Source organism: Acanthopagrus latus, chromosome 11 (assembly GCF_904848185.1).
Source record: "Acanthopagrus latus isolate v.2019 chromosome 11, fAcaLat1.1, whole genome shotgun sequence".
Taxonomy (NCBI): domain Eukaryota; kingdom Metazoa; phylum Chordata; class Actinopteri; order Spariformes; family Sparidae; genus Acanthopagrus; species Acanthopagrus latus.
In genome coordinates, this window is record NC_051049.1 from 6,959,525 (window position 1) to 6,984,906 (window position 25,382).

Sequence of the window (25,382 nt, forward strand, 5' to 3'; positions counted from 1 at the left end):
CTTTGAGATTACTTGGACTGGCCAGTTAATGTTTATTTAATTTAAAAAATAATAGTTGAATAACAAGAAAAATAATGAATAAATGAATAATAATTTATTTTTTGAGCTACCCAAATCTTAGATGTGTAAAATACGACATTTATTTTGAAAAATAACGTTAAACGCCTTTGTACCAGACTAGTTAACTGTGCACGTGCAAATAGGTGTTGGTTACGTGCTCGCTCCCGACGCTCTACGCGGTGACGTGTGTTATCCGCCGCCTGTTGGTCTTTCACAGTTGGTGACGAGTATTATGAAAATGGCCTCGACCCTGCCCGTGAGCACGGCAAACTGGAGAAGATGACGATGTTGAGCTTCTTAAGTCGGTCGAACACCAAAGTGTCTTCTTTGAACACGGAGATAAAAGTGAAGTAAACGAAGAGAAATAAGCTGTCGGCGGAGGAAGGACTAAAAATACCACAGACCACCCATATTTTCGTAGGGCTGAGGAGAGCCACTATGGAGGATATCAACTCAAATATCAACGCGGACTTGGAGGTGCGGAAGCTCCAGGACTTGGTGAAGAAGCTAGAACAGCAAAACGAACAGCTCCGGAGTCGGTCTACGATGTTTTCCCCTTCCGGTGCGATGTCAGGGAACCACAGACCCCTCAGCGACGGATACGAGTCGTCGCTGTCAGCCGGGATGGCAGCCGGTCTGGCCGGCTTCCCTGGGGTGGGGTTCGTCGGAACGGGTCGCTACAGTGGGCTGCTGGAGAATAACCGCTGTTTGAGCCCCAGACTGTCTTACGACGGCATCAGCTTCAGGAGGCCGTATGAATACGAGGGGGCATCGGCTGCTTCTGCCTCTGTGTCGAGTATGAACTCACTTTATTCAGACACCACCGGGGGTTTCACAGATGAAGGGGAAACGTCGATTCTGGACGAAGTGGAGATCTTAGATCTGGAAGACATGGACTGTCTACACGAGGACGAGGACAGCTGGTGAGTGACAGGCTTGTCCTGGGAGGTATTTCGCCTTTTACAGCCGTGTGTGTGTGTGTGTGTGTGTGTGTGTGTGTGTGTCTCCAGTGCTGGGGCACAGTTGCTCCGCACATTATCCACCACGACAAAACGTCTGGCATAAACAATCATAGTAGCTTCAGTGCAATCTGAAGTCATCTGTGCTTGAAGGAGTCTCACTGGGGATCACTGACTGAGGGATGTTGTTGTTTGGCAAGTCATGTGGGCGATGCCAAGCCCCTTCTCGGACTGTGTGATCACAGTAGACATGCTTTGTCATACAATCAATACTGGATCTCTATCTATTATTATCTCTTCCTCCCTTCCTGTCTGCATTTGTTTCTGATCAGCAGGCCTCTGCGGCTCCCGGCTGTCAGGACCCTCCAGTCCCCTGATCATCTGTTGAACCGTTTTCATGTTGTGATGTGGCAGATTGCTTGGCTTGGCATGACAGTGGAGGCAGGAGATCAGTGTGTGCAGCTAAAGTGAAAGTTGTTTTCCTGCTACCAGCAGCCCATGTGGGAGAGGTAGCCATGGTTATATTCCTCCTCCGAATTCCCCTTTCGCACCAACAGCTGGCACACAGCCACAACTTCTCTGCAGCACCAAGTGAGGAGGCAAGAGATCTGAAATAGGACTTCAGTCTCATCGTGTCGGAATAAATGCTGTGTCAGTGTCAAAAAGCTGATCACGAGCAGGGATTACAGACTCTAGGTATTAATAACACAAAAAGGGTCACATTGACATGGATGACCCTTTGGCATCATGTTGGTGCGCTTAGAATCAGAAGCAGCCTGACAGCCCACACTCCTGTTCTTAATCCTGTCCTGATACATTGTGATAATATTATTTCCTTCAGCACTGAGCAGTTATGGCGTTTCAGGGTTAGGTGGCTTTGCATAGGCACACTTTAGAAGTGTAATCCCTGAAACTCTGGTGTAAGATTGGATTAGCGCAGCTCTCTTAAAACTCGCTTCTCATCCCAACTCAAGGAAAATCCCTCGACGAGGCAGAGTTGCACACTGAGAGGAGTCTTCATCACATGGCTAATATCAGACATGTAGACTTGGCAAAAGGGTTTGCAAACAGTCTATTAGGATTAAAGGGGCACCATGTAGTTTTGGAGAGGAAATTCCTACGCAGAATTGTAATATTTACGCTTTTAATAAGGTAATAATACAAACAGAAATATATATTTTTTCCATAACTGAATAAATAAGCTGTTCTCAGAGGAAAATTATGTTTTTAGCTAGAAAGGTGGCAGGGTCCGTCAAATATAAACAAAGCAAAACAGTATGAACTTGTGTCAGTTTGTTTATACTGCCCAAAACTACAGAGTGGACTGTTGAGGTTATCATAATACCAGAATTTTAAACTTTGATACAATACTAATATAAAAAATATAATTGATACCTCGTTTAATACATGACAAGAAGAATAAAAAACTACATGCCCACAAAATAGAACAACTTTTTTTCTTTTTTTCGAACTGCTCATAAAGAAGAGGTCACTGAATACTCTAACTAACAAATAAAATGTATTAGTCACGTTCGTGTTGTGCACATGTGAGCTGATAGTAACGTGACTTGAGAAATGAGACCTTCCCCGTCTCTCTCTCGGGTCACTTAGCAAGCCTGTAGATGGAGACAGAAGTTGGTTTAACGTTGCTGGACTGCCGATTTCTTTTTGAAGGACTTAGGAGGTCGTATTTTCCCTGACAGTCCAAAGGTTATCCAGCGCCTCCTCTCAGAGCAGCAATATCTAACGTTAGATTAGAAATGGAGTGCGCTAAGGTAAAATAACAAACATCTTCCAACACAACACAGGAGTTCCACAGAACCCCTTTAATACCATCGAAAACAGCTATTGTAGGGTCTTAAACAGATGACATCAAAGAAGCACTTAAGTATTGATACTTTCGATGACCTTAATTAGGACAGAAACAAACTAGATATGACATGATGGCCTTCTTCAGAGGATGATGCTTGTTATCTCTCTTGTCAGGAAGGGTTTGTTTGATTGGCGTCTCCTATGATCATGACACTGTAATAAGCAACATTAGGGCGTAGCTCCTGATCCAACTTAATGATAGATCCTGAAACTACTCCAAATGTAGCTCATATTTGGTCGAACGCCAGCTCAGAGCAAAGTCTTCCCTCGTTTGCTCGCAGCAGTGCCAGCCTCTGAGCCTTTTGACATCAGACCACTTTCAGACATTGCTCACTCATGCTCAGCAGAGCCACTCTCATTATGCCCTGGCTGTTTGTCTGCCCTCTGGATCAGATTGATATCTGGGATTACTGTGTAGTGTGAGGCTCTCGCCAGTTCCTGTCATAGACTCCTGTAATCCTTGAATTAGCATCAGAGTGGATTTGAAATTCTGCCTTCCCCTCCTGCAGTGCTACTGCCTATCAATATCTTCATGTCACACTCTTCCAAACCGCATGTGGACATGACAGATATCATTGTTTCAGAGCTTGGACGTCATGTATGAAGTGTTTGGTCTCTCAGGGGTAGATTTATGTGCTGTAGTGAATGTGAATGACTGCCTTTGTGTTGATAAACAGTGAAAATGTGCAGTCCTAGATTTCAGCTTGTATTTCTCTACACTAGTCCTCCTTGTCTGTAGTGTTTCTGCTTTCATCATGAAAGGCTTCTTGTATGGCTGCAACAGAGCTGACAGCTGCTGACTCCGATTTCGCTACAGAGTGGAATCTCTTCTCTTCTCTTCTCTTCTCTTCTCTTCTCTTCTCTTCTCTTCTCTTCTCTTCTCCTCGACAAACGGACAAATTATTGGCCAGTGGCAGTATTAAATGGGTTTGACGATCCAATCAATACAGCTGACTGAGCACTGAACCCAGTGACTTTTTCCAAACAATCTGGGCTAAGTGACAGTGCTCCATTCTTGAAGTTTGCTGCAGCAGGAGCGGAAAGTTGCATCGTCATCAATGCTAACACTGGTCTGTGCTAAATGAACACATGCAACATGTGACCTGTAAGAGTCGAGACAAGTCTTTAAGATATCTAAAAGTCACTGCTACGTACATTTTTAACTTGTGGTGCTTATTTAGCAGCATCTTAAATAATTGATGGACTCTGATAGTTTAAATATTTAAGTACGATGAAGATCTGATTTAAAACAAATAGTAATTTTCAGTGTCAGCAAGCTCTGTCTGTCATTGCCACTGCAGCTTTTGATGAGAAAACTCTGTCCAAACAGTTTTATCCCCACAATCTCATTTCCTCTGAGCGCTACTGAGTCACACCTCATATGAGGCGTGAGCTGTCAGTCATGGTCGGACATCATTAGAGGGAGATGACACGACAGTGACAGTGTATGTATACGTTTGTATTGCTTTTACCGAACACGCAGTTCACTAAGTCTGATTGTGTATTCTGTTGTTGTTTTTCTAGGCTGTATGAGGCCAAACTCAACAGTCCCCTGCAGAAAACCTTAAGTCCCATCGTGTGGTGCCGCCAAGCGCTTGACAACCCCAGTCCTGAGATGGAATCAGCCAAGCGCTCCCTCATCCACAGACTGGACCTCACCCTGTCAGGTAAATAACCTCATTTAACATGAAACATGCAGTCTAAGCAGCAGCAGCTGCAGCAGCAGCAGTGGTAGTAGTAGTAGTAGAAAGAGTAACAACATCAGTGACACACTTCATTAATCCCTCTTTAAGCGGTTAGCTAGAAAATACCACCCTGGCTTTAGGAGGGATTGCGAATGAAACTTTAGCAGGACAGAATCTTCATCTTTCTCATAAAAGTTATTCTACATCACTTTGCATCTATTTTAGTCAGGTCAGAGTCTGACAACAATAAAACAATGTAGGTCTTCTATCCAGACAAGCACAAAGTCATATCAGTTTGACACAATTTACATGTCAAGGTTAGATTTGCAACGGTATGAGATTTTCATGGTATGACATCTCAGAAAATATCATGGTTTCATGGTATATGATTTTACACAAATATTATTATTATCATTGTTATTATTGTCAGTTACAAAGACTCTACAGAGACACAAGGTACATAGGCGAATTTACTCCGACTGACATACGTAAGTTTTTACACCGCGGTACACCTCAGAACTGGTATATTGATGCAACAACGCACAGAAATAAAGTCAAACAGCAGTGATTTTTCTACAGCTGTGCTGTTAGTGACTGCTCTGTAAGACCTTTAACCACAATGATAATAAAACATTGTAAATGATTGTCATATAAATAGCAAATAAAGAATTTTTTGTTCCGGCAAGATAGAGCTTTTGTTTAAATGCAGGCAAGACAAGAGGGGGCCATATATGTTGTTATTACTATCATTCTTCCTACAAAGAACTTAAATTGAGCTCCTGTAATAATCATTCTATTTCCATGTATTGATTTTGAAGCACCACATAACACAAAATAAATGGTTAAAATATGTTATTCTCACCTATTTCTCTAAATAACTTCACTGCTAGTACACACAATTACAAACAAAGCACAGGTATTATTAATCAGAGAGGTTCCCTCGTGTAGTTCATCTTCCCTTATTCTAAAGAGAAAATGGCAGAGGCTGTTGTTTTATGACTTGGTGGAGGGTTTGTTAGAATGTCTGTGTGTACGTTTTGGTAGTCTCTTCTTCTTTTGATATGGGATGAATGTGCTGCAAATGATTGTCAAAGCCATGACATCATCAGGTGTTTGAGGTGCTGATAGTGATGGCGGTTCCTTGTTTGTTGGTCCTTTTTGGCAACGTGGGTGAAAAATAATGCTTAATTTATACCGTCGCCAAGGGGTGTGCAAAATATTAATCATTCTGTGACGTGTGATTGCACCTAGGTGCTTCGAGCATGTGGAGTATTTATTCATTTAGATTACATCTGTCTGGTGAACTTCATGATTGCATTCAGTGTAAATCAAAATCAAACATTATCTAGTGATTTCATCTATAACATTCTACCTAGTCTGTAGTCCTTTATGCTCTGTCTGTCTGATATCTGAGCTATGGCTGCCACTAATTATAGTCAGTCCCTCAGTGAGGACGACCGGCCTCAAACCCTCGCAGCTAAACTAAGCCGGGCCATTTCCATTTTGACAGTGGTATGCCCATGTGGCAGATCATGTTGAGCAATAGGCCACTGAAGGTTGTCCACTGTGATCTCAGCTCTGTTGCGCAAATATCCAGACAGCACCTGGACACACAGCCACCTCCTCGTCCATGCGTACTGGGATATGTTGATAGTGGCTGCTAAATGAGTGCAGACCTTGAGTTGTTTTTCTTCCCCCCCCCCCCCACAGTTCACAGTTCAGATATGTTTTATGAACATCCAAACAGGGAAAACATCTCTTGTATGATTCATCTTGTTGAAGTCAGGAAACTTGCTCGGCAACTTTCACCAAAACACAGCAGGATTAATCTCTTTCTCTTTTCCTTTTATTGTGATCACTATGGGCTGTTTCCTTCCTCAGAGATTAGGCTTATTTCTCAGGCAAAACACTGAAGATTGGGTTTTAGGAGCCTGCGTGGAAAGGACTATTGGTGAACAAAGCCCACAACATTACTCGCAGCTGACTAATACTACACAGAGCGAGCCACTTGAGTGGGGTGATAGTGGTGATATCATCACTGTAGGTATGGAAAGGGGGGATAACGTCATCCTGCTGGGGCCTGAAAATATCCCCTCTGTCACTGATACAATCCACTCCTCTGCCTTCATTTCTGTCCTCAGTTAGCACTGATGTTGTCACCACTTCCACAAAGACAGGACAACAAGGATTTTCTGTGGAGTCTTGAGATTTACCTGACATGTATTTAAAACTATTAAATCAAATAAATGAAAAAAAAAATGAAGATTTTTCTTTTTGGCCTCAGCACATCTTAAGCAGTGAGCATCTGAGCGAAAGAGAGACTCGCCACAGACACACCCTCATGGCTCCCGGCTACCCTCCTTCACACCCGGTCTCTAGCAGGAGCCTGGAAACCCTGTTGCCATGGTGTCAGCTTGAGTTTGTCTCAGAGGAATTTGCGAAGGAAAAAAAAAAAATCTTGACTTCACTTGAGTCAGATTGAAGTCAAAGCGTTGACTTCTATGTATCATGAAGTGTTTGTTTCTGCCTAGATAATACGTCCGTGCCAGCTTACGCACTCATACAAGGCTTTCATATATTTTCAACTTCACAGTGTCAGTGTTGACCGAGCCTTTTGTCCGCGCACACCCTGTAAAAATCCTAACCCTACATGACGTGCCTCAGTTATGTAACGATCAACAGGGAGGAGACGGCAGTGCGCTGACTGTACTCGTCTTCTTCATGTCAGACAGTCCTGATAAAAAGTCGCAGCATGTGCTGCCGGAGCTGAACACTTTTTCCATGCTGCTGCTCTGACAGCTGTGCTGCGCTGTTGATTCAGTGCACATACAGGACCCTGGAGGTCCAAACCACAGTCACATAGCTGACCTGCCCTTCTCCTGCTCATTAAAGCTTTGTCTTTTCTCAAACCTCAGGCTGAACATTCAGTTCACCTCCTTGTTGCAAGTCTCTACCAGTTTCAGTCCTGCTCTACTTTCTGGTATTTATCTGTCTCTTTTACAAAAGTTCCTCTGTTTGCTCTTCTCTTGTGATATGTTCGCAGGCTCTTCTATTTCATTTTTTACCTCAATGCCAAGCTTTGTCTTCCATTTCATCCTCACCATTTAAGCCCTCCAGTACTTCATTTTATATCAGGCTCTTGTGTGCTGACTCTTTTTTCTCGGCCTGTGGAAACTACCCCAAAGTTTCCGCAGCTGAAAAGCCAAGACGGAAAATCCTCCAGCACAATTTCATATCACAGTAAATCAATTAAAGCTGGTAGAAACAGCACTTCTCTCTTCGCTGACTTCTTTTCTTGTTTTAGGACATGAGGATTTGAGGACACTCTATTTTGGTTTGGTCCCTTTGCTGCAGATCCCTTTAGATTGGTCTGTGACAATATGCTGCGACAGGGCGTGATGTCATTTAATCATCTCTAAAGTGTGACACGGAACTCTAAGCTGTCAAGATGAGAGTTTTTCTTATGTGTTTGCTCCACTTAATAGAAGACATGAGCTGATTTGCGTTTGTAAGCACTCACAGAAGTGTTCCTGTTTGTCAGTGGTGTGTTCATGCAAATCTTTAGCCACAAGAGCTCACAGTTGAGGTTTTGGATTTGAATGTCGACTACAACATTGAATTGTTTCAATCTGTTTATTTAACTTAGGTTGTTTTCACATATAGTCCTCTTTAAGTGGACCAACAGAAAAGCAACTCAGTTCTTTTTGTGTTCACATTCTCAATTAATTTTAGAGAGGACTAAATTCTCTCTCTGTTCTCACTGTAGTTCCTCTGGAGGTCCTGGAGATCTTTACTGCTTCGAGTTCTGTAGTTTGATGGCTGCTAAAAACTTTGATTGTATGTTTGCCTGATAGTTTCAGAAGACAACAAATATGCCAAGAGGATTGTTTAGTATAAAATATTATATGAAGGAATGTATTTGAAAACCATTACATTTAGCATTTCCCAAAATCTGAGGACTTTGTAGGCTTACAAATCCTGAATTAATCACTATTCACTCGTAATTACTTATTTACTGCCAATTAGTTGCATGTACCATCATCCTTGAGCATTACAAAATGACGAAAACAAAGCGTCAGGGGAAAATCAATTCTGAGATGTATTGTCATTCTCTCGATGTCAGACATCAATAATCTGAATTTTAAAACCCAATCGATAATCGTCATCTAATCAACTGTTGGCCCTTTAATCAGAATGGAATCCTGAACTTCCCAGAGATGCCCACCCCGACAAAGCATCCATTTAAAGCGTGCGGCGTCACAGGCCGACATGCTGCAGTGTTGTTGACATTCCTCAGCAGCTGATCCATGCGGATGGCAGCAGAGTGGACATGATGGTATTTCTTAAATAATGCAGGAAGACAGAGTGCAGAGCACCAGGAGGAGAGGGAACAAGTGAAGGGAGGTGGCTGATCTTAACAGGCTCCTTTCCAGTCACCACCCAGCTGTGTAAACACATCCAGTCAGAGACAGAGAGAGAGAGAGGGGGATTGGTAAAGAGTGAACTTCAGAGACATTAACCACCCAAACCACCAAACTACAACAGTGTCCAGCAAACTGCCCAGAATCAGATCTCATGACTGAGACCACAGATCTGGAGACTGGAGCCTTTGACTGCTGCTCTCACAGAGAATTGCATTGTGCTCTCCGCGTATGGATTGAATGGCGTGCATTGTTAAGTGATTCTCCCGGCTGATGTTGCAGGAACTCTATCAGGCCCACACTCAGCATACGCTTTAAGAGACTCGAGCAGACTGCTAGCACACTGTGGAGCTTTCATAAGAGTGTCGGCTGTTAGCCGCAGGCTTCGTCAGGGTCTTTTATGGACTACAGTATGTATAGATGTAGTATGTTAACAAACAGAGCAAGTGAAGCGAGTTTTCAGAGTGGATTTGTCCTCATTTTGTATGCTATGTTTTACATATCACCTTCCACTGACAGGCAGTCTGCACTTACTTTTTATTACACTAATCTGTGAAATGAGAATGAGAAATGAGAATGTGTTGTGAGAAATTTAAACATAAAGAGGAATTTGTTTTTTTAAATATTCTGTTGTATTTTGAGGGGATGAACTATTGATGTAATTGCACCAAATCTGGGACCTGACTGATATTTGTTTCTGTTCTGTGACTCTACAGCTAACAAGCGCAGGAGCCTGTATGGAAGCCCCTACAACCAGCAGGGTTATGGTAGTCCGTATAGCACAAACGCAGCCAACAGCCCCTACAGCAGTGGCTTCAACTCCCCCTCCTCAACCCCCAGCAGAGTGCCCATTGTCAGACAGCAGCTAATTCCTGGGAACGCAGGTATGGCTCTCTGTACAGTTCGGTAACAGTTACAGAATATAATGTTGTTGCTGAACGTGACTCACTGAAGTGTTCACACATCTTTTCCTCGCCAGCACACCAGCGAAACGCAGCAGCAGAGAGGAATCCTCCGGCGGTGAGCCCGCAGTCATCAGTGGACAGTGAGCTGAGCACGTCAGAGATGGATGAGGACTCAGTGGGCTCGTCCAACACCTACAAACTCAACGATGTCACTGATGTCCAGATACTGGCACGCATGCAGGAAGAGAGTATGTACCTGTACCAGCTCCCTCCAGGTTTTAGCTTGTTTCAGAGTGTGTTGTAACTGTGCGTCCATGTTTGTCAGGTTTGAGACAAGACTACGCCGCAACAGCATCCAGGCGGAGCTCAGGTTCATCCTGCCACTCGTTGCGGCGCAGCACCTTCAGTGACCAGGAGTTAGATGCGCACAGTCTGGAGGACGAAGAGGAGGCGGTGCACCCGGCCTTCCACCTGCCCTCCAACCGCTTCAGCCCCTCCCCTCGACACTCTCCACGCGCTTCCCCCAGGAATTCACCCCGCTCTCGCTCCCCCGCCCGCTCCATCGATTACAGCCACAGCCGCGGCTCGCCTCAGCCCATCATCAGCCGCCTGCAGCAGCCTCGCCACTCGCTGCAGGGCCACGGGCACGACCTGCAGACCAACGTGGTGAAGAACGAAGGTAAGTGGAGGACATCAGTGTGATTCTGGACTCTGTCATTTCGCCTGAGCTAAGTGTCTGCTGTTGCCGCTGTTGCAGAAAAACTGCGTCGCAGTCTTCCCAACCTCACGCGCTCTTCGGCGACAACGGCACAGGCCCCGGAACCTGTGAAGAACAGCCGCAGCTGCGAGTCCAACCTGCAAGTGCCAAACGGCGGCTCTCCTCGACACCAGAGCCAGTCTGCTAGTGAGTATTGTGACGGACATGTACACAAACAACAGGTGATGTTTTTATCTGAATCTATTTTACTGCAGACACACACGCAAAAACCTCCAAAGTTGTAAATGAACGTTTACACTGCAGCAGATTCATCACTGATGTCACTGTTGTCTGCTGACATATATTAATATTTGTTTGTGCTCTCCGTGTATACCAAACATTCAGAAACATGACAGGCTGTGTATTCTCCTCTTCGTCACTGTGCAAATGGGAATTCTGTTAATCCTTCTGGCTGCACCTACAGCACGAGAACTGTGCTGCTTTGTACTGCCATGGCTTTGGTGTATCGGGGATCCTCTTCTTTGTCTTTGATCATCTGCAGTTGTAATATCTTTTTTTTTTCACGCGCATCCTTCCTCTCACTTCAAAGAAACACACCCATCCATTCAGCACAATCGAGAGCATGGTGCCGGCAACACTGAGTATCCGGGGCGACTCCTGGAATCAGCCACACTAACAATGTTTTACATTTCGTTTCCAAGGGTTTTGTGTTCATTAAGAGCTCAGAATCCAACCTCTGTGCGCTAAGAGTATCCATTTGATGTAATCCTGTAATGGGAGATAAAGGTAATGGTGTTGTCCTTAATCCAGAAGAGTAATCTCTGTGTGTTACTAGAGGCAGAGAGCACGGGGGGCAAAGGGCAGGTTTCAGCTCGTTAAATGTGTACTGACTGCCTTCATCCTGTCTTAACCAGCCCTCTGATTGGCAGGCGTCCATGTGGCCTGAGCCTTTACATTACAGCTGCATTGATATGTATACTTTGGTTTATAGAGAAAGGTTTACTGTCTTGATAGTTGTGTGTGTTTTCCATCTGAGCTTTGGCTGCACTGGGCATGCGAGACACCTGAATTTCTGCCTCTCTCACCGTCTTCTCTTAAAGCATGTGTAACAAAAACCAGCCTCAATCTCTCAGTCTGTGCTGAGTCTGGTTAGATGGGCTGTTGAAACTGACCGTGGCACTGACACTTTGCTCTGACAGCCTGCTGCTGCGCCACTTAAGTGAAGCTGGGACAAGCTATGAATGTTTGGCTGTATTGCCCCCTAGTGGCCTCCAGCTGCACCTCGGGGCTTCTGTGGCTCTCTCTGCCTCCACAGCCCCCTTTTTTTTCCCCCCTTCAGTAACACTGTGAATCTCAGGCAGAATGAAGTCTGAAATGTCCCTGTTTTCCAGCAGCAGCTCAGCTCCCGAGATACTCCACCCCTTCTCGCTCCTCCCCGAAGCCCAAACAACACCTCCAAAGCCCAACTGCCCTGCGAGGTAACAGCCTGCTCCTAAACCAGCTGGAGGCTGTGAGGTCGTCTCACCACAGACATGCGCACAGTTTATGACTTACTAGTGTCAGCTGCATGTGTACTGAAGACTACTGATGCAGAGAGTAAATGATAATGTCACTGTATTGTATTGAGCTGAGGAAGGTGCAGTGAAGAACTAGTTGCCAGCTTGACATTTCACTGAGGGCAGGTTTAGCCTGGTTTATTTTAAAGAACGAGGTGAAGAAGAAGGTTGTTGTTGGCAGTGATGGGCTTGAGTTGACTCACACAGGTTTGCCACCATACTGACAGAATGTAATGTTTGTACTTTAAAGGCAGAGCGGATCTGCAGAAGGACGGTGTCGAGTTCCTGTAGTAATTGGTTCAGAAATGTCAAAACAGTGATTGTGTGCTGTTGCTGGTCCATGGTTGGCGATCAGAGTCACATGACTCTCTGGCTACATGAAAAGAAAAGTTCCATTCAGCTGTTCATCTTCGGCGGCCATCTTAACTTGGCTTCAGTTCCATGCATTATTAGCAGTTAGCATAACTTTCGACATTCACGTTGTTGTAGTTTCATATCAGTGTACATGAAGTACGACTTCAGTTATATTGACTCCCTCGACTCAGTACACATTTCTAATGTGTTACAGTAAACTAGCCAACTCTTCTCTGAAGTTAACGTTAAGTTTACATAAAAGTCTTCAACCATGTAAACTGCGAATCGCTGTAAATCACTTTTACGCCATGTCACGCAGTGATGGGAGCAGCTTATTTACCTGTGTCGAATAGTAACTGCAACCCTTAGCAACAACATTTCCCTCCAGACAACTTGTACTGTTAGTCAAATTATTTAAGTATGACAGGATTTGCAACAGAGGAGTGACTACACTTAATATTGCACTGTACATTATAGTAGTACATGAGTAGAATATATTAAGTATTTAATTCCAAAATTAGTATTATATGTCCTGCAGTAAAGCCTCCCTTCATGAAGGTTGTAATGTTAAGTTTTTGCTAAACGCTAAGTGTTTAAGAGAGGTGTTGTGTCAATTGTACAGCCATTTTCAAAGATGTAGTTTATGGTGCTACTGAACTGAATTTTCCATATACTGACAGGTTTTTTTCTTTTTTTTAATCAACAGTTTATTTGGTTTTCAATTAGACAAAACCACACAGGCAAAAGATAAAAGGTGTTAACTGGTTGTGAGAAGTTTCAAGGGCATTTGATGTGACTAAGGTATTTATGGATTTCTCTATTAATTTGTCCAGCCCATGTACAACAGTGAGGGTTGGCTAAATAGCAGATAAACTTCTTTGTGTAATGTAGAACAGTTCATCCTCCAAAATGTTCATAAAGATTATCATCATAACCTTAATGAAGGAAGTTTTTACTGCTGCTCATGTACTGTTCTTAAGTAGTTGTACTTGAGTTTTTCCATTTTCTGCTACTTTTATTTGCAGTCCACCACACTTTGGAGGCAAATAATGAACTTTTTACTCCACTCCACTATTTGATAACTTTAGTTACTTTGCAAATGCATGCTGCTCCAGAGCTGAAGTAGTCAAATATATTTATCTGTTTTTGACAGCAATCAGATATATATATTTCTTTTAAAGGATGATTTTTGAGTGCCTTTTTAACACTGCCCATCATCACTATCTACTGCTACACATAACCTCAAGGGGTCACTTGCCACATTCAGTTCTTCAGTTTAAGAAAACACACAGACAGTAAGAGACACCTCATTGAAGCCCATCCTCAGCAGCAGCAGCTTCCTCCCAGCTCTGAATTAAGGCTTGTCTGTCTCTGTTGTCTTCGTCTTTGTCTAGTCCCACTCTCCTGTTGCTTTGGAGAAGAAGGTGATTTCAGTGAGTATTCACTGAGGGTTTCCACCTTTTTTTAAAAAAATATTGTGATTGTGGTTCTACGCCGTGGTCGTATTGATGTCGTGCTAATGATATGTGCTTTAGGTTTTCACTAGAATATGTGTGTATCACCTCATTCTGTCAGTGCATCTAGAATCATAGAAAGCAGCTGAGCTGATTAGCCTTTTTGTGTATTATGTGTTGTTTTTAAATGTAGTTGCATTTGATTTTGGTTTCTAAACTTGCATCATAACAGGTTTGACTTCATTTGTGCTGACTGTGGTTAACAAAGACCCGCATACGTTTCTGTGTTTGATAGATGTTTTGTTTTAAAGGTATCATATTGTATCTATCTCACACCATTGTGATCATACCTTAGTTGTTAAACTAGTGTCGGACTCAAACCTAACAAAGCATTTTATAGACAAAGACACAATACAGTTGTACCTGACTGTAATCCTGCTCTGCCTGTCTTCAGTCCCCTCTCCAAGTAAGCTGCGGACTCCAGCCACCCCGTCCCCACTGGCCTTGCGGCAGCCGGTAAAGGCCACATCCAACCCCAATTCTGCCACCTCCACGCCCACCCGCTCCCTGCCTGCTCCACGCAGCGGCCTGCCCCGCCCCAGTGCTTCTTCCTCTGCAGGAGGGGGGATCCCTCTGCCTCGCAGCAAACTAGCCCAACCTGTGCGCAGGTATGTACACCACACACATACATAACACACGCCAGCCTCAATGATAAATGAATGAAGATCAAATTTAACCATCTTTTTTTTTCTCTCTCAGATCTCTTCCTGCTCCTCGGACCTTCAGCAGCACAGGGGAAAACTGGAGAGAAGGTTGTTACTGAGATGGGCCAGCAGGGGGCTCTCCAATCAAACGATCAACACAAGGGGGACATAACAACATGGCACTTTATCTACCTAGATACCTTTTACAGTGAAGAGAGAGACTATGTCCCTGAAATATATAACATTTGAGAATTTTAAAAAAAGAAAAAAGGAGAAGACAGCGTCCACATCGTATCAAAGAGGGCCTCCCATCGTGTTCCTCTGTGGGCTCCGGCTCTGGAGGGGTCAGGCATGTAGTGCAGATTGCCCAGAAAATGCCAAAGAAACCAGCCCGACTCCAGCTCAGCCAGCAGAGGACGCGTCGCCTGCCTTGGTTTGCCTGCAGTCATCTTTCAGACAGTCCATATCACTTCATTGCCCGGCTTTCCTCCCACTCCTCTCCCCCTGTTCTTTTCTCCTCCTCCCTCAGGTTGAAATGTCTCCACACATTTCTCTCTTTATGCTCTGTGTTTAACAGATGTAGGTGAGCGATCTCTATGATGATGCTGTGCAGGTGAAAATGTCCCATAACATTAGAGAACTGTGGATGTCTTGCAACAGTGAAAGCACCTCTGTGTGGCTATGACTTTTAAGAATCTTTCCTCTTGTAAAATCAGCCAGAATGTATGCACAAGTTTGTTTTGGAAATTATTTATTCAAATTATTTATGAAATGTATGTCCAAACAATCCATATCAGTATTTTCTTTGAAGATTTCAATTGTTTAAAATGTACATTTTGAACCTCAACTGCGAGCTAACTCTCCAAAGCCTTTTATTGTTTTCAAAGGGACAAATCAGGACTTGTGAGAAACCCGGGTGATCTACGACACCTCGGCCAAAGCCTCAGTTCTGATTTGTGCCAAGATTTTACTTTTCCATTCAAGTGCTTGGTCAGTTTAACATTAGTTCTGAGTTATATCTGACGTCTTAACAAACGTATCTATTGGAAAAGAAAACCTGAACCCAAAAACATATTTTGTCCCCATTCAGCCAATGAAACCAGGGAAACTTTCAAGTTTTTCAGTAAATTCCCATAACAGATTTATGTCAGTGTATATCATTCATGCCATGAAAAAAAAAAGGAAAATGTCTTGAAAAAGATGTCAAGATGAATAAGTTTTGCTGGCTTTTACCTCTTGTGCTATGAAAAGAATCAGTGTGCCAGTGTTAGGGAAGTTGTTCTGATCATTGGTGTGGTGGGTGTTATGAAACTAGTGCCTATAATTTAAAGTTTCACTTGAGTTTGAACATCTTGCTTTGTTTGTTCGTTTATCATTTTGTGCCAATTTCTGCTTTTGCCAATATTCTTTGCCATCGTGCATCTCTGCTTGGTTGATTTGCTTGCCTTTTTGTTTTTTGTTTTTTTTTTGTAATTGAATCAATACATTTATAATTGCTTTTAAAAAAAGTTTTAAATGCGCCTTCATATTTATATCTAACTACTCATCCTGTAAATGAAACTATTTATTAAAGAGAGAGGTGCCTCTGTCTGAGCTCAGATTCAGTGGGAAGCTACAACGAATGTTGCAAAAAGACATACCAACCACACCTTTTGTGTGAAAGTTTTTGTTATTGAACTTTTTTTTATAACCACAAACATGACATTCAGTTTCCCTGTGTAAATTCACATTTCAAATAAAAGCAGAAAAGTTGTTCTTTCTTTTGCATTTTTGTGGATCCTCAGCGTATTTTACAGGATTTGTACGAGTGCTTTAAGTCCTTGAAAACACTTCTGCATGAAACTAACAGCTTAACTATCATAATATTTGTTTTATATTGTCTCAGCCATGTTATATAGGATGACAAGTCTTCCTACAGACAGGTGGCACATTTTAAAACATGCACATCCCTCAATCCATCAACCGTATGTGGTGCCTTTATGAAACATTATTCTGGCTGCTCACAGCACAATAACATTTGATTTAATGTGAATATGTAAAATAATAATTATTTTCATATGTAATTCACCAAAGATACAAGTTGCTGGAAGAATTCTGAAAATGCTTGAAAAGTGACTGAAAAAGGTGTAAGAATTCAACAGATACCAGTACTTATCATACAATTATAAAATAACAAAAGATTAAAGTATCCAGTAAGTATGGCTTAAAGATTGATCAAAATATTAAATCATAATACGGGTAGGTACAATATCCAGGAGCCATGTTAATAAAGGTAAAAAGTGTCACAACATACCATCATAAATTAAACTTTGTGGAGCAGAAGAGACGCACCAGCCTACAAAACATTGTTTCCATATGTAAGGGAATGAACTCATTTCATACAGAGTACAGTAAAAATCACAACTGAATTTATAATTTTTTCAGAGAAGATTAAATGGACAAACTACCAACCCTATCATCTATCAAAATAAATCAAATATTGTTCAGTCTTTCAGCAAAGCAACTTAACAGCTGTAATCGTTCTGATTTTATGTGTCCTGGTTCAAACTAAGCTCTAACTTTTAAAAAAAACAACAGCTTAAACAGCAGAATATCAACAGTTTACAACATCAGAGGTGCGTCGATACGAACCACTTCATCAAAAAGGCACATCCAAATCTGTTACTGTCAATAATTTCATTGTTGCGTCTTAACTCTGGGAAATAACCTGGTGTTACTTAAAAAGGGTAGGTCTAAAGGCATGACAGTGAACTTATAAATCAAAGTATTTCACTTCTTTTAGTTCAAGTTCACATGCAAAAGATAGAAACTGCCAAAACTGCCAACAACGAGGAGGATCACATCGTTCAACCCTCTCAAAACATATTCTGAATTTATTAATCTGTATCCGTGTGGACGTATGAATCAGGCTACCTTATGAGTCACATGACTCAAAATAACTGCCTGTCTTTCAATTGGACGAGCTGAAATCTGCAGCAGAGACTTAATACAAATGGACAGAGGTCAAGTCTCATCTATGCTGGGACGTTCACACTGGATATGTTGAGCTGGATTGGCTACTTCAGTATATAATTAGTGCAAGCTCACATGAAACTGTGTCCGTCCACTTTACAGCTGTTAAGAGGAAGGTGACACATTATGTATTCCGCACACACATATCTAATGCGTTACGTACCTGGATTCACCCGTTGGTTAATGGGGGACACGGTGCGTCTCCTGGAAGGGGAGGAGACGGATGAAAGCCTGAGTCACCGACTGGTGCAAACTGTCCCGTCCCACTCCAGCCTCCGTGCCCTGAGGACGCGTGACGTCAGAGCATTTATTATCTCTGGATATTTGGCTTCCTCTGCGTGTGGCGTCACAGCCTGATATACAGGAGTGTCACTCTGAGGCTCATACTGGCCAGGCTGCAGAAACACAGACACAGTGGACAAATCAAAGTAAAGTGATGCTCTACTGACAATAATCAACTATTGTGAGGAGCAATGCAGCAGAACACAACATTTATGTTGTCATACTTACACAAGGTACAATCAGAAGATGTTCATGTTCGGGTGTAGTTTGAAGAAAATGATGGGCTGAGTGAGCAAGCTGAAAGATTAACAAACAACAGTTAAATTAAAGTAAACATTTAAAGGGCAACTCCACCATTTTAATATCTTAAAGTGTGTTTACATGACTCAGGGAATACAACTGCATGTGTGAAAAAGGAGTATAAAGTCTTTTGTGGCTCCAGAGGAAACAGCATTTAATCTCCAGTGGTGTCCGTTGCATTGTGGGTAATGTAGGCCCTCCTATAACACTGGTGGACTCATTATGGACACACACGCAAAAGAAATTCACCAAAATGGATGACTCAGAACCAGAGATCTCACCTCTTTTATTCCATGAGTTCTTCTTCTACAGGCGCCTACATTACCCACAATGCAGCAGAGCCACTGAATGACATCACTGAAGGCGATTTAACAGATGACATGCAGCTTCCTCTGGAGCCACAAAAGGCTTTATGCTGCTATATTATTTTTTTGTGTACACATAGGCAGTAGTATTCCCCAAGACCTGTAAACACACTGTAATAATAACATCGTAAGTTTGGTGGATTCCCTTTACAACAATTAATCAAAAAGAGTTTTACATTTAATGATTAACTGTAAGGGTGTGAAGTAACTACAGTAGCATTATTGTTATGTTACTCTATGAAGAGGCTTTAAGTCATTGATTCAGTTGTTTCTGTTTGGTGAAACTTTATATATTTCCTCAGCATCTGTTTTCTGAGGAGATTATTGTAATTTCTATCATTTCTCATTTTTAACATCCACATATATCACACATATTTGTCAGATTCGTCAGTGATTTACAGTAGATTCTTAGAGACACCAGGCTTCAGCTGACTGTTGATGCATCTTCTTTCCCTTCATTCTCTTTAGCTAAATCTGCACCTTCTCTTATTCCAGCAGCTGCAGTGATTGACTGGTGCACGTTGTCCTGACTTGTGATCTTTAACAACACAAATTAACGACTATCTGTTAAGGTAAACAGACCTGCGCAGTATAAAGTTTGCGCTGAGGGCTTGTGCGTAATGCGCACACTTGGTAAAGGAAACAGCAGCTCCAAGAAAAGAAACGGGCCGGCAGATTTTCACAGTTTGCTGCACTAGTATAAAGATCAGCGCAATGTTCATTCATGTGGGCTGTGCTTACTCAACCTCGACTAACAGCTGTCTTCACTACAGCTTCACGAGTCTTGGTGGCGGCTTTTATAATTCTACAGAAAACCAAAAACAGAACAGCCTGTTTTGGACCATTTGGAAAATGGAAAACGGTCAATATGTAATAATTAGATTGATATTTTGAAGACCTTTCTCCTTATTCGGAGCGGAGCGCAGTATAAAAGAGCAGCCTGGGCGTTATTGATTGGCTCATCCACCCTCAGTGAGGCTGAGGTCCGTGTGCAGACTCCCTCCAGCTAATGTGCGTCTATCTGGGAGCCAATCCGTGGCACCAGTCAGACTCGGTGAGTCGCTTTAAGACCATCAGTGCTATGGCACCATCACATCCTCCGACCACTGGATCCTCTGCACTTTAGTGACAGCGCGCCACTAGGGGAATCATTTTACGCACGAGCACTGGCTGTGGCGGACTCTCCTCTCCTGTTGCGCCATGGAGAACTCCAGCCTGTTGGGTGGCGACGCACGAAACGCTGGCTTGATTGACTTTGTTATGTCGGACACTTTGAAACAAGTTGTGGATTCTCCGGAGGACAGTGTCATCGCTGGATTCAGTAGTGCCATCTTCCTTGACGGCAGCAGATTCCGGACTGTCGGTGTTGCTGAGTTTATGGCCGCTCCGCCGACGGAATCCCCCCACCTGATGCCCGCCTTCTGGGATTCCCCGCTCAGTCACGGAATCAATGTGTTTGTGGGACTTGTTCTGTGTTTCACCATGCTGGGGTTGGGCTGCACGGTGGATGTCAGTCAGCTCGGAGAACATATCCGCAGACCCATCGGGGTGCTGCTGGCACTGGTGTGTCAGTTTGTTATCATGCCCTTGGTGGCCTTTCTGCTGGCTTTAGCCTTCTCTCTGGGCGATGTGGCTGCGATGGCTGTGCTCCTCTGTGGCTGCTGCCCGGGAGGAAACTTATCAAATATCATGTCTCTGCTGGTGCACGGGGAGATGAATCTGAGGTAGATGTAATCACATTCAGTCAGTAATAAAGGGAAGCTGTAAAAATGTTTCAAAAGGTTAAACTATGTTTTGCACGTATTAGGCAGCAAGCGATACACAGCGATAACGGGGCTTAGGTCAACTTTACGCATTAATTTATAGCTCGAAATCCGTCCCCAAAGTCAGTAATATAAAGTAACTACTAGTGATCAGCTGTGATACAACCCTCTCCTCTCCTCTCCACAGCATCATCATGACCATATCCTCCACTCTGCTGGCGCTCGTGCTGATGCCGCTGTGTCTGTGGATCTACAGCCGCGCCTGGATCAACACACCTGTGGTCAACCTCATGCCCTTCGGTGCCATCATCCTGACCCTGTGCAGCACCCTCATCCCCATCGGTTTAGGAGTGGTGCTGAGGTACCGCCACACGCGCATAGCCGACATTGTTTTAAAGGTAATTTAAGAGCAAAGTTACTAAATAAGTTTAATCAGTAAAATAATTAAATTTGAGGCCATTTAGACCGAGAGTACTTTCGGTGAAAGTGCCCCTTTGCGCAAAAAAGCGCACTGCGTAATTTTCCTTGCCTTCCATCGATGCTGACCGCAGGAGCAGTGACATCAGCGGCAGAGTGTCAGGAGGAGCCCCTCCCTCCCAATCTGATAAAAGCCTTACATGAGGGAGGGCCACATCAGTCACAATAGCCTGTAACGTTAGGCAGCAGAGATGCCATGATGGGGACTGTGGTCGTTTTTATAGTCAAGACAACTTTGATTGTATGACTTAAAATCACTTGTTTTCCTCTGAATGTGCAATTTTGACACAATGACACTCTTCACCTTCATAGACATTTAGTTCTTAACAAGATAAAAGTAGGAGCTGCCTCAGGAAAATCAAGAAAGATTCCTAATTCCTCTCCCAGGGTGCCCTCTATGACAAAATCTGGCATATGTACAGAAAACCTCCCTCATCCTGACATATTGTGTCTTCCAGGCCTCTCTGTGGTCTCTGCTGGTCACCCTCGTGTTGCTGTTCATCCTCACCGGAGCGATGCTGGGGCCGGACCTCCTGTCCACCATCCCGCCCTCCGTCTACATGGTGGCCATCCTCATGCCTCTGTGCGGTTATGCGGCAGGCTACGGCCTGGCCGTGCTCTTCGACCTGCCTCCCAACAGCCGCCGGTCTGTCTCCTTGGAGACAGGATGCCAGAACGTGCAGCTGTGCACCGCCATCCTGAAGCTGGCCTTCCCCCCTAAGCTGATGGGAGGGATGTACATGTTCCCTCTGCTGTACGCCCTGTTCCAAGCAGCCGAGGCCGGCATTTTCATCCTGGCTTACAGGATGTACAGGAAGAAAGTCCTGCACAAACCCGACCCCATGGGGGACGGCGAGGACATAACATATCAGAGGTTTCACGACGATGAGGACTTTGACACATCCTACGGTGCCGTGACAGTGAGCGACCCAAACACCATCATGTTGGATCCCTGTCCCCCCGATCCAACCCCTGTTTAGTGTGTAAGGGGGGCAGAATAAGACCTGCAGGTGGATTCATCACTCGTAAAGAAAAAAAACCTGGAGATCAGGGAGGACTACGCAGGGAAATCAGAAGGTTTATCACTGACCTGACTGCTGAAAAAAAAAAAAAAAAGGTGCTTGATGTCATAAGCTTCGTCATTCATCTCTTGTCTCTATGGGATGAAAAACCTCATGATGTTTTAAACCATGGCTGTGTTACCTGTAAAGCACTTTTCATCAGCTTCACTTCGATCTGTGAACGTGACATTAACCAGTACATCACACAGCTTCAGTTACACAACCTGTGTGTGTGTGTGTGTGTGTGTGTGTGTGTGTAAGAGAGACATGTGACCAACAGTTATTCATTGCAGTGCCAATTCAGTGTCGGAACAAAACAAAACAAAAAAAAAGTACAATATGTGTATATTATAAACAAGTGTGTCAAGAGAATAAAGTGTATAGAAACCAAACTTGACGCTTGAACCTCTTCGTCACGTGTTTGCTGTGTTTGAGAGGAGAAAAAGGAAAACCACACCTGGTGATAATCAGGCCTGATGGAGGGCTGCTGGTTTCCAATCTGTTTAAATAGCTACACCTACTCACCTTGGTTGGTTGAACCACAATGGCGACGTATGGTGACGAGCCAGTCGACAGCTATTTCTACTCATCTTACAACCCCTACACGGGCAGATATCCCCGGGCTAAAGACACGGGCTGGAAGTATAAAAGTTACCTCTCCCACTATGGCGACACAGCGGAGGCCTTCAACAACCACCAGCGCGCCCAGCTCAAGTCCATCTTATCTCAGATCAATCCAAAGCTCACCCCGAGGCTCCGGAAGGCCAACACTAAAGATGTGGCGGTGCAGGTGAACCCGAAGAGAGACGCCTCGGCGCAGTGCTCCCTCGGCCCGCGGAGACTCCAGGCCCTGAAGGGGGAACTCTGGCGCAAAGGGAGGCAGGAGCCCGCGGCCCCCGGCAGCCCCAAGGCGGCCGGCGGCGTGCGGTACCCCCGCACCCTCGCCGTGTACTCACCCATCGCCTACAGGTGCGTCACCTCCTTCCTGGTCGACGAGAACAACAACAACAACGACAACGAGGAGGCCTCCTGCGGGGAGGCGGCGGCCGGAGAGCCGCCCGGGACGAAGAGCGACGAAAACCGGGCTGGTGAGGAGGGAAAGACCGCGAAGGTCCCAGACAAACGTAACAAAACAAAGTTCAAGCAGCAGATGGTCAGTGAAAACACGGAGCCGGCCACCGAGGGGTCAAAGGGCAGGGCGCGCGTGCGCTTCCAGGTGAGATCCATCACGCGCTGGAGGGGGGGGGACCATCCATCTTACCTGACAGTTTAATACTAAATTACACACGTTATATTTGTTAAAATAATAATCTTGTAATAAATTACGTTTTGTTTTGGGTTGTTAAATGGTTTTCTTCCAAAGTAAAAGTTTTAAACAAGCAGCAATATTAGCCTCTGGGCTAATTATGCTAACTGTTGTAACATTTAAGCAACCAATGTCAAGATGGCTTCACATCCACATTTTCACCTCCTGAATTTTTCTTTTTTTATATATAATGAAATAAAAATGACTTTCTGTGCAATGTAGACATGTTTTGCTGCAGTTGCTTGCTGTGCTAACATAAACTAAGCTAGCTGCGAGCTAACAGTCAGGTGTTTTGTGTTAATAGATGGGCGGGTCAGGTAGTCATGCCAGTCACAATTGATTGGTTAAATTTGTGTAGTAGCCAGAGTTCCATATGAGTCATCAAATTTAATACAGGAAGAAAAAAGGAGGGTTGATATGAGAGAAATCACTAACTTTAGCATGTAGAGACAATAAATTAGAACTTGTACTTGTCATTTCACTGGGTCTGAGTTTTATTATTCGTAGACTTTTTGTTGGGTGAAAAAAGGGAGCTCTATACCTCCTTGAAATTTGAGTCAAAGATAAAATCATAAACCAACAAACCTAAAGCCCCCAAAGATGACTTATTTTCAACTGTCAAACTCTAGTTCCTGTCCTCATGAGGCTTATGTAAACCTATAAACTCATCCTCAAGTTTATACGATCGTACGTTAACATGTTTTCTTTAACTTTGAGATCTCTTCGCATGATTGTTCCTTCACAGTGAAAATAAAACAGCTCCTGGACACGAAGTTTTGTCTTTGAGCAAACACATGATTTGGATATAAACCCGGCCCAAAGTGAACTCTAAATCTAATTTAGCTAATGTCTTTAAAACCATGTCTCACCAACTCCAGTAATTTGTCACATCTTTTTGATATACTACATTCCAGTCAAGACGCTTTAGGAAATTTTATTCCAGGTTTCAACTAACAGTGCAGATGTAAACCAAAGATTATAAGTTTGGGCTACAATTCACAAGGATAATGTTGATCAGCCAGATATTGTAACATCTGGCCAAAGTCTGGAAACCTGGTGTGAGGCCCACAAAGAAACAAGCTGAAATGACCTCATACGACAGTAAATATGAACTGTATTATATCAATATTAAAGTTATGTTGAAGGGGAAACTGAACACTTACTGACTTCCCTTCATTCCATCAGTTTCTGGAGCAGAAGTACGGATATTATCACTGCCGAGAATGCAATCTGCGATGGGAGAGCGCCTACGTTTGGTGCGTTCAGGGCACCAACAAGGTGAGATCTTTAGTTTTCTGTGTGTAATGGAAACCTGAGAACTGTGATAAATCAAGGGTCAATAAATATGAAGCGTTAACTGCTACCTTTCTAATACCTGGACAGTTAACAGTAACATTTTTATGGGGTCCTGCTGTAAAATGGTATTATTGGTGACCAGAATTTCTATAATTTGAATGGGCCTCTGCTTAATGTTAGACCTGCCCTCACTGAAATGTGTTGTGTTGCAGGTTTACTTCAAACAGTACTGTAGGAAATGCCAAAAGGAGTTTAACCCATACCGTGTTGAAGACATCACATGTCACGTAAGCCTCTTTTTGTTTTTCTTTTTTTTTTTTTTAACTTGCTTTTATAAAATAAACAAACCCCCTGATGTGTCATGACTAAACCCGAGTCCCTCTTCTTCTTCCTAGACTTGCAACAAAGCACGTTGTTCCTGCGCAGTGACACAACGCCACGTTGACCCCAAGCGGCCCCACAGACAGGACTTGTGCGGCAGATGCAAAGGCAAGCGGCTGTCCTGCGAGAGCACGTTCAGCTTCAAATACATCGTCTAGGAGACCTCTCGTCTGAACTCTGCCCTGTAACACATCGGTACATGTCCTGTGGGGACATCTTCAACCCTACGCCATTGTATTTGCAGATGCAATACACACACTTGTTTCAAATCTTAGTTTCATGCCTGTTTTTGTGTTGATGAAATTTGATGGTAAGCATCACACACTTGACAATGTAATAAATGGTTACCCTGCACTGCGTACTGAACGTTCTTTTCACCCAAACCACCGTCTGCTGAGGTCTTGTTGGCAGTGGAAATGGAGAAAAGGCAGCTAATGTATCATGTCGGTGC

General features: G+C 43.6%; 3 protein-coding genes and 1 long non-coding RNA gene across 10 annotated transcripts; 3 read left to right on the plus strand and 1 right to left on the minus strand.

Moving 5' to 3' along the window:
- Window positions 1-263: 263 nt before the first annotated feature.
- Window positions 264-16,444, plus strand: slain2 (SLAIN motif family, member 2). Of its 6 annotated transcripts, none has more exons than XM_037113770.1 (10): window positions 264-983; window positions 4,416-4,558; window positions 9,714-9,881; window positions 9,977-10,150; window positions 10,228-10,581; window positions 10,660-10,806; window positions 12,012-12,098; window positions 13,925-13,963; window positions 14,439-14,652; window positions 14,744-16,444. In XM_037113770.1, the coding sequence occupies exons 1-10, from the start codon at window positions 499-501 to the stop codon at window positions 14,805-14,807; spliced, it is 1,875 nt and encodes a 624-aa protein (XP_036969665.1). In that variant the 5' UTR covers window positions 264-498; the 3' UTR covers window positions 14,808-16,444. The 6 variants fall into 6 exon arrangements, with proteins under 6 accessions (XP_036969665.1, XP_036969666.1, XP_036969667.1 ...); XM_037113771.1 differs by having other exon boundaries at window positions 12,015-12,098; XM_037113772.1 differs by lacking the exon at window positions 13,925-13,963.
- LOC119028164 lies at window positions 8,240-18,650 on the minus strand. Of its 2 annotated transcripts, XR_005077624.1 has the most exons (3): window positions 18,211-18,650; window positions 17,864-18,095; window positions 8,240-9,020 (listed from the first exon to the last, which is right to left on the minus strand). It is a non-coding gene; the product is annotated as an uncharacterized LOC119028164 (long non-coding RNA). The 2 variants fall into 2 exon arrangements; XR_005077623.1 differs by lacking the exon at window positions 8,240-9,020 and having other exon boundaries at window positions 15,876-18,095.
- Window positions 18,651-18,726: 76 nt separating this feature from the next.
- On the plus strand, window positions 18,727-22,476 carry slc10a4 (solute carrier family 10 member 4). Its single transcript, XM_037113777.1, has 3 exons — window positions 18,727-20,371; window positions 20,598-20,808; window positions 21,346-22,476. Exons 1-3 carry the CDS (start codon window positions 19,848-19,850, stop codon window positions 21,865-21,867), a joined length of 1,257 nt encoding a protein of 418 aa, XP_036969672.1. The 5' UTR covers window positions 18,727-19,847; the 3' UTR covers window positions 21,868-22,476.
- On the plus strand, window positions 22,461-25,285 carry zar1 (zygote arrest 1). Its single transcript, XM_037113779.1, has 4 exons — window positions 22,461-23,164; window positions 24,440-24,532; window positions 24,763-24,837; window positions 24,946-25,285. The coding sequence occupies exons 1-4, from the start codon at window positions 22,493-22,495 to the stop codon at window positions 25,087-25,089; spliced, it is 984 nt and encodes a 327-aa protein (XP_036969674.1). The 5' UTR covers window positions 22,461-22,492; the 3' UTR covers window positions 25,090-25,285.
- The last annotated feature ends 97 nt before the right edge of the window (window positions 25,286-25,382 follow it).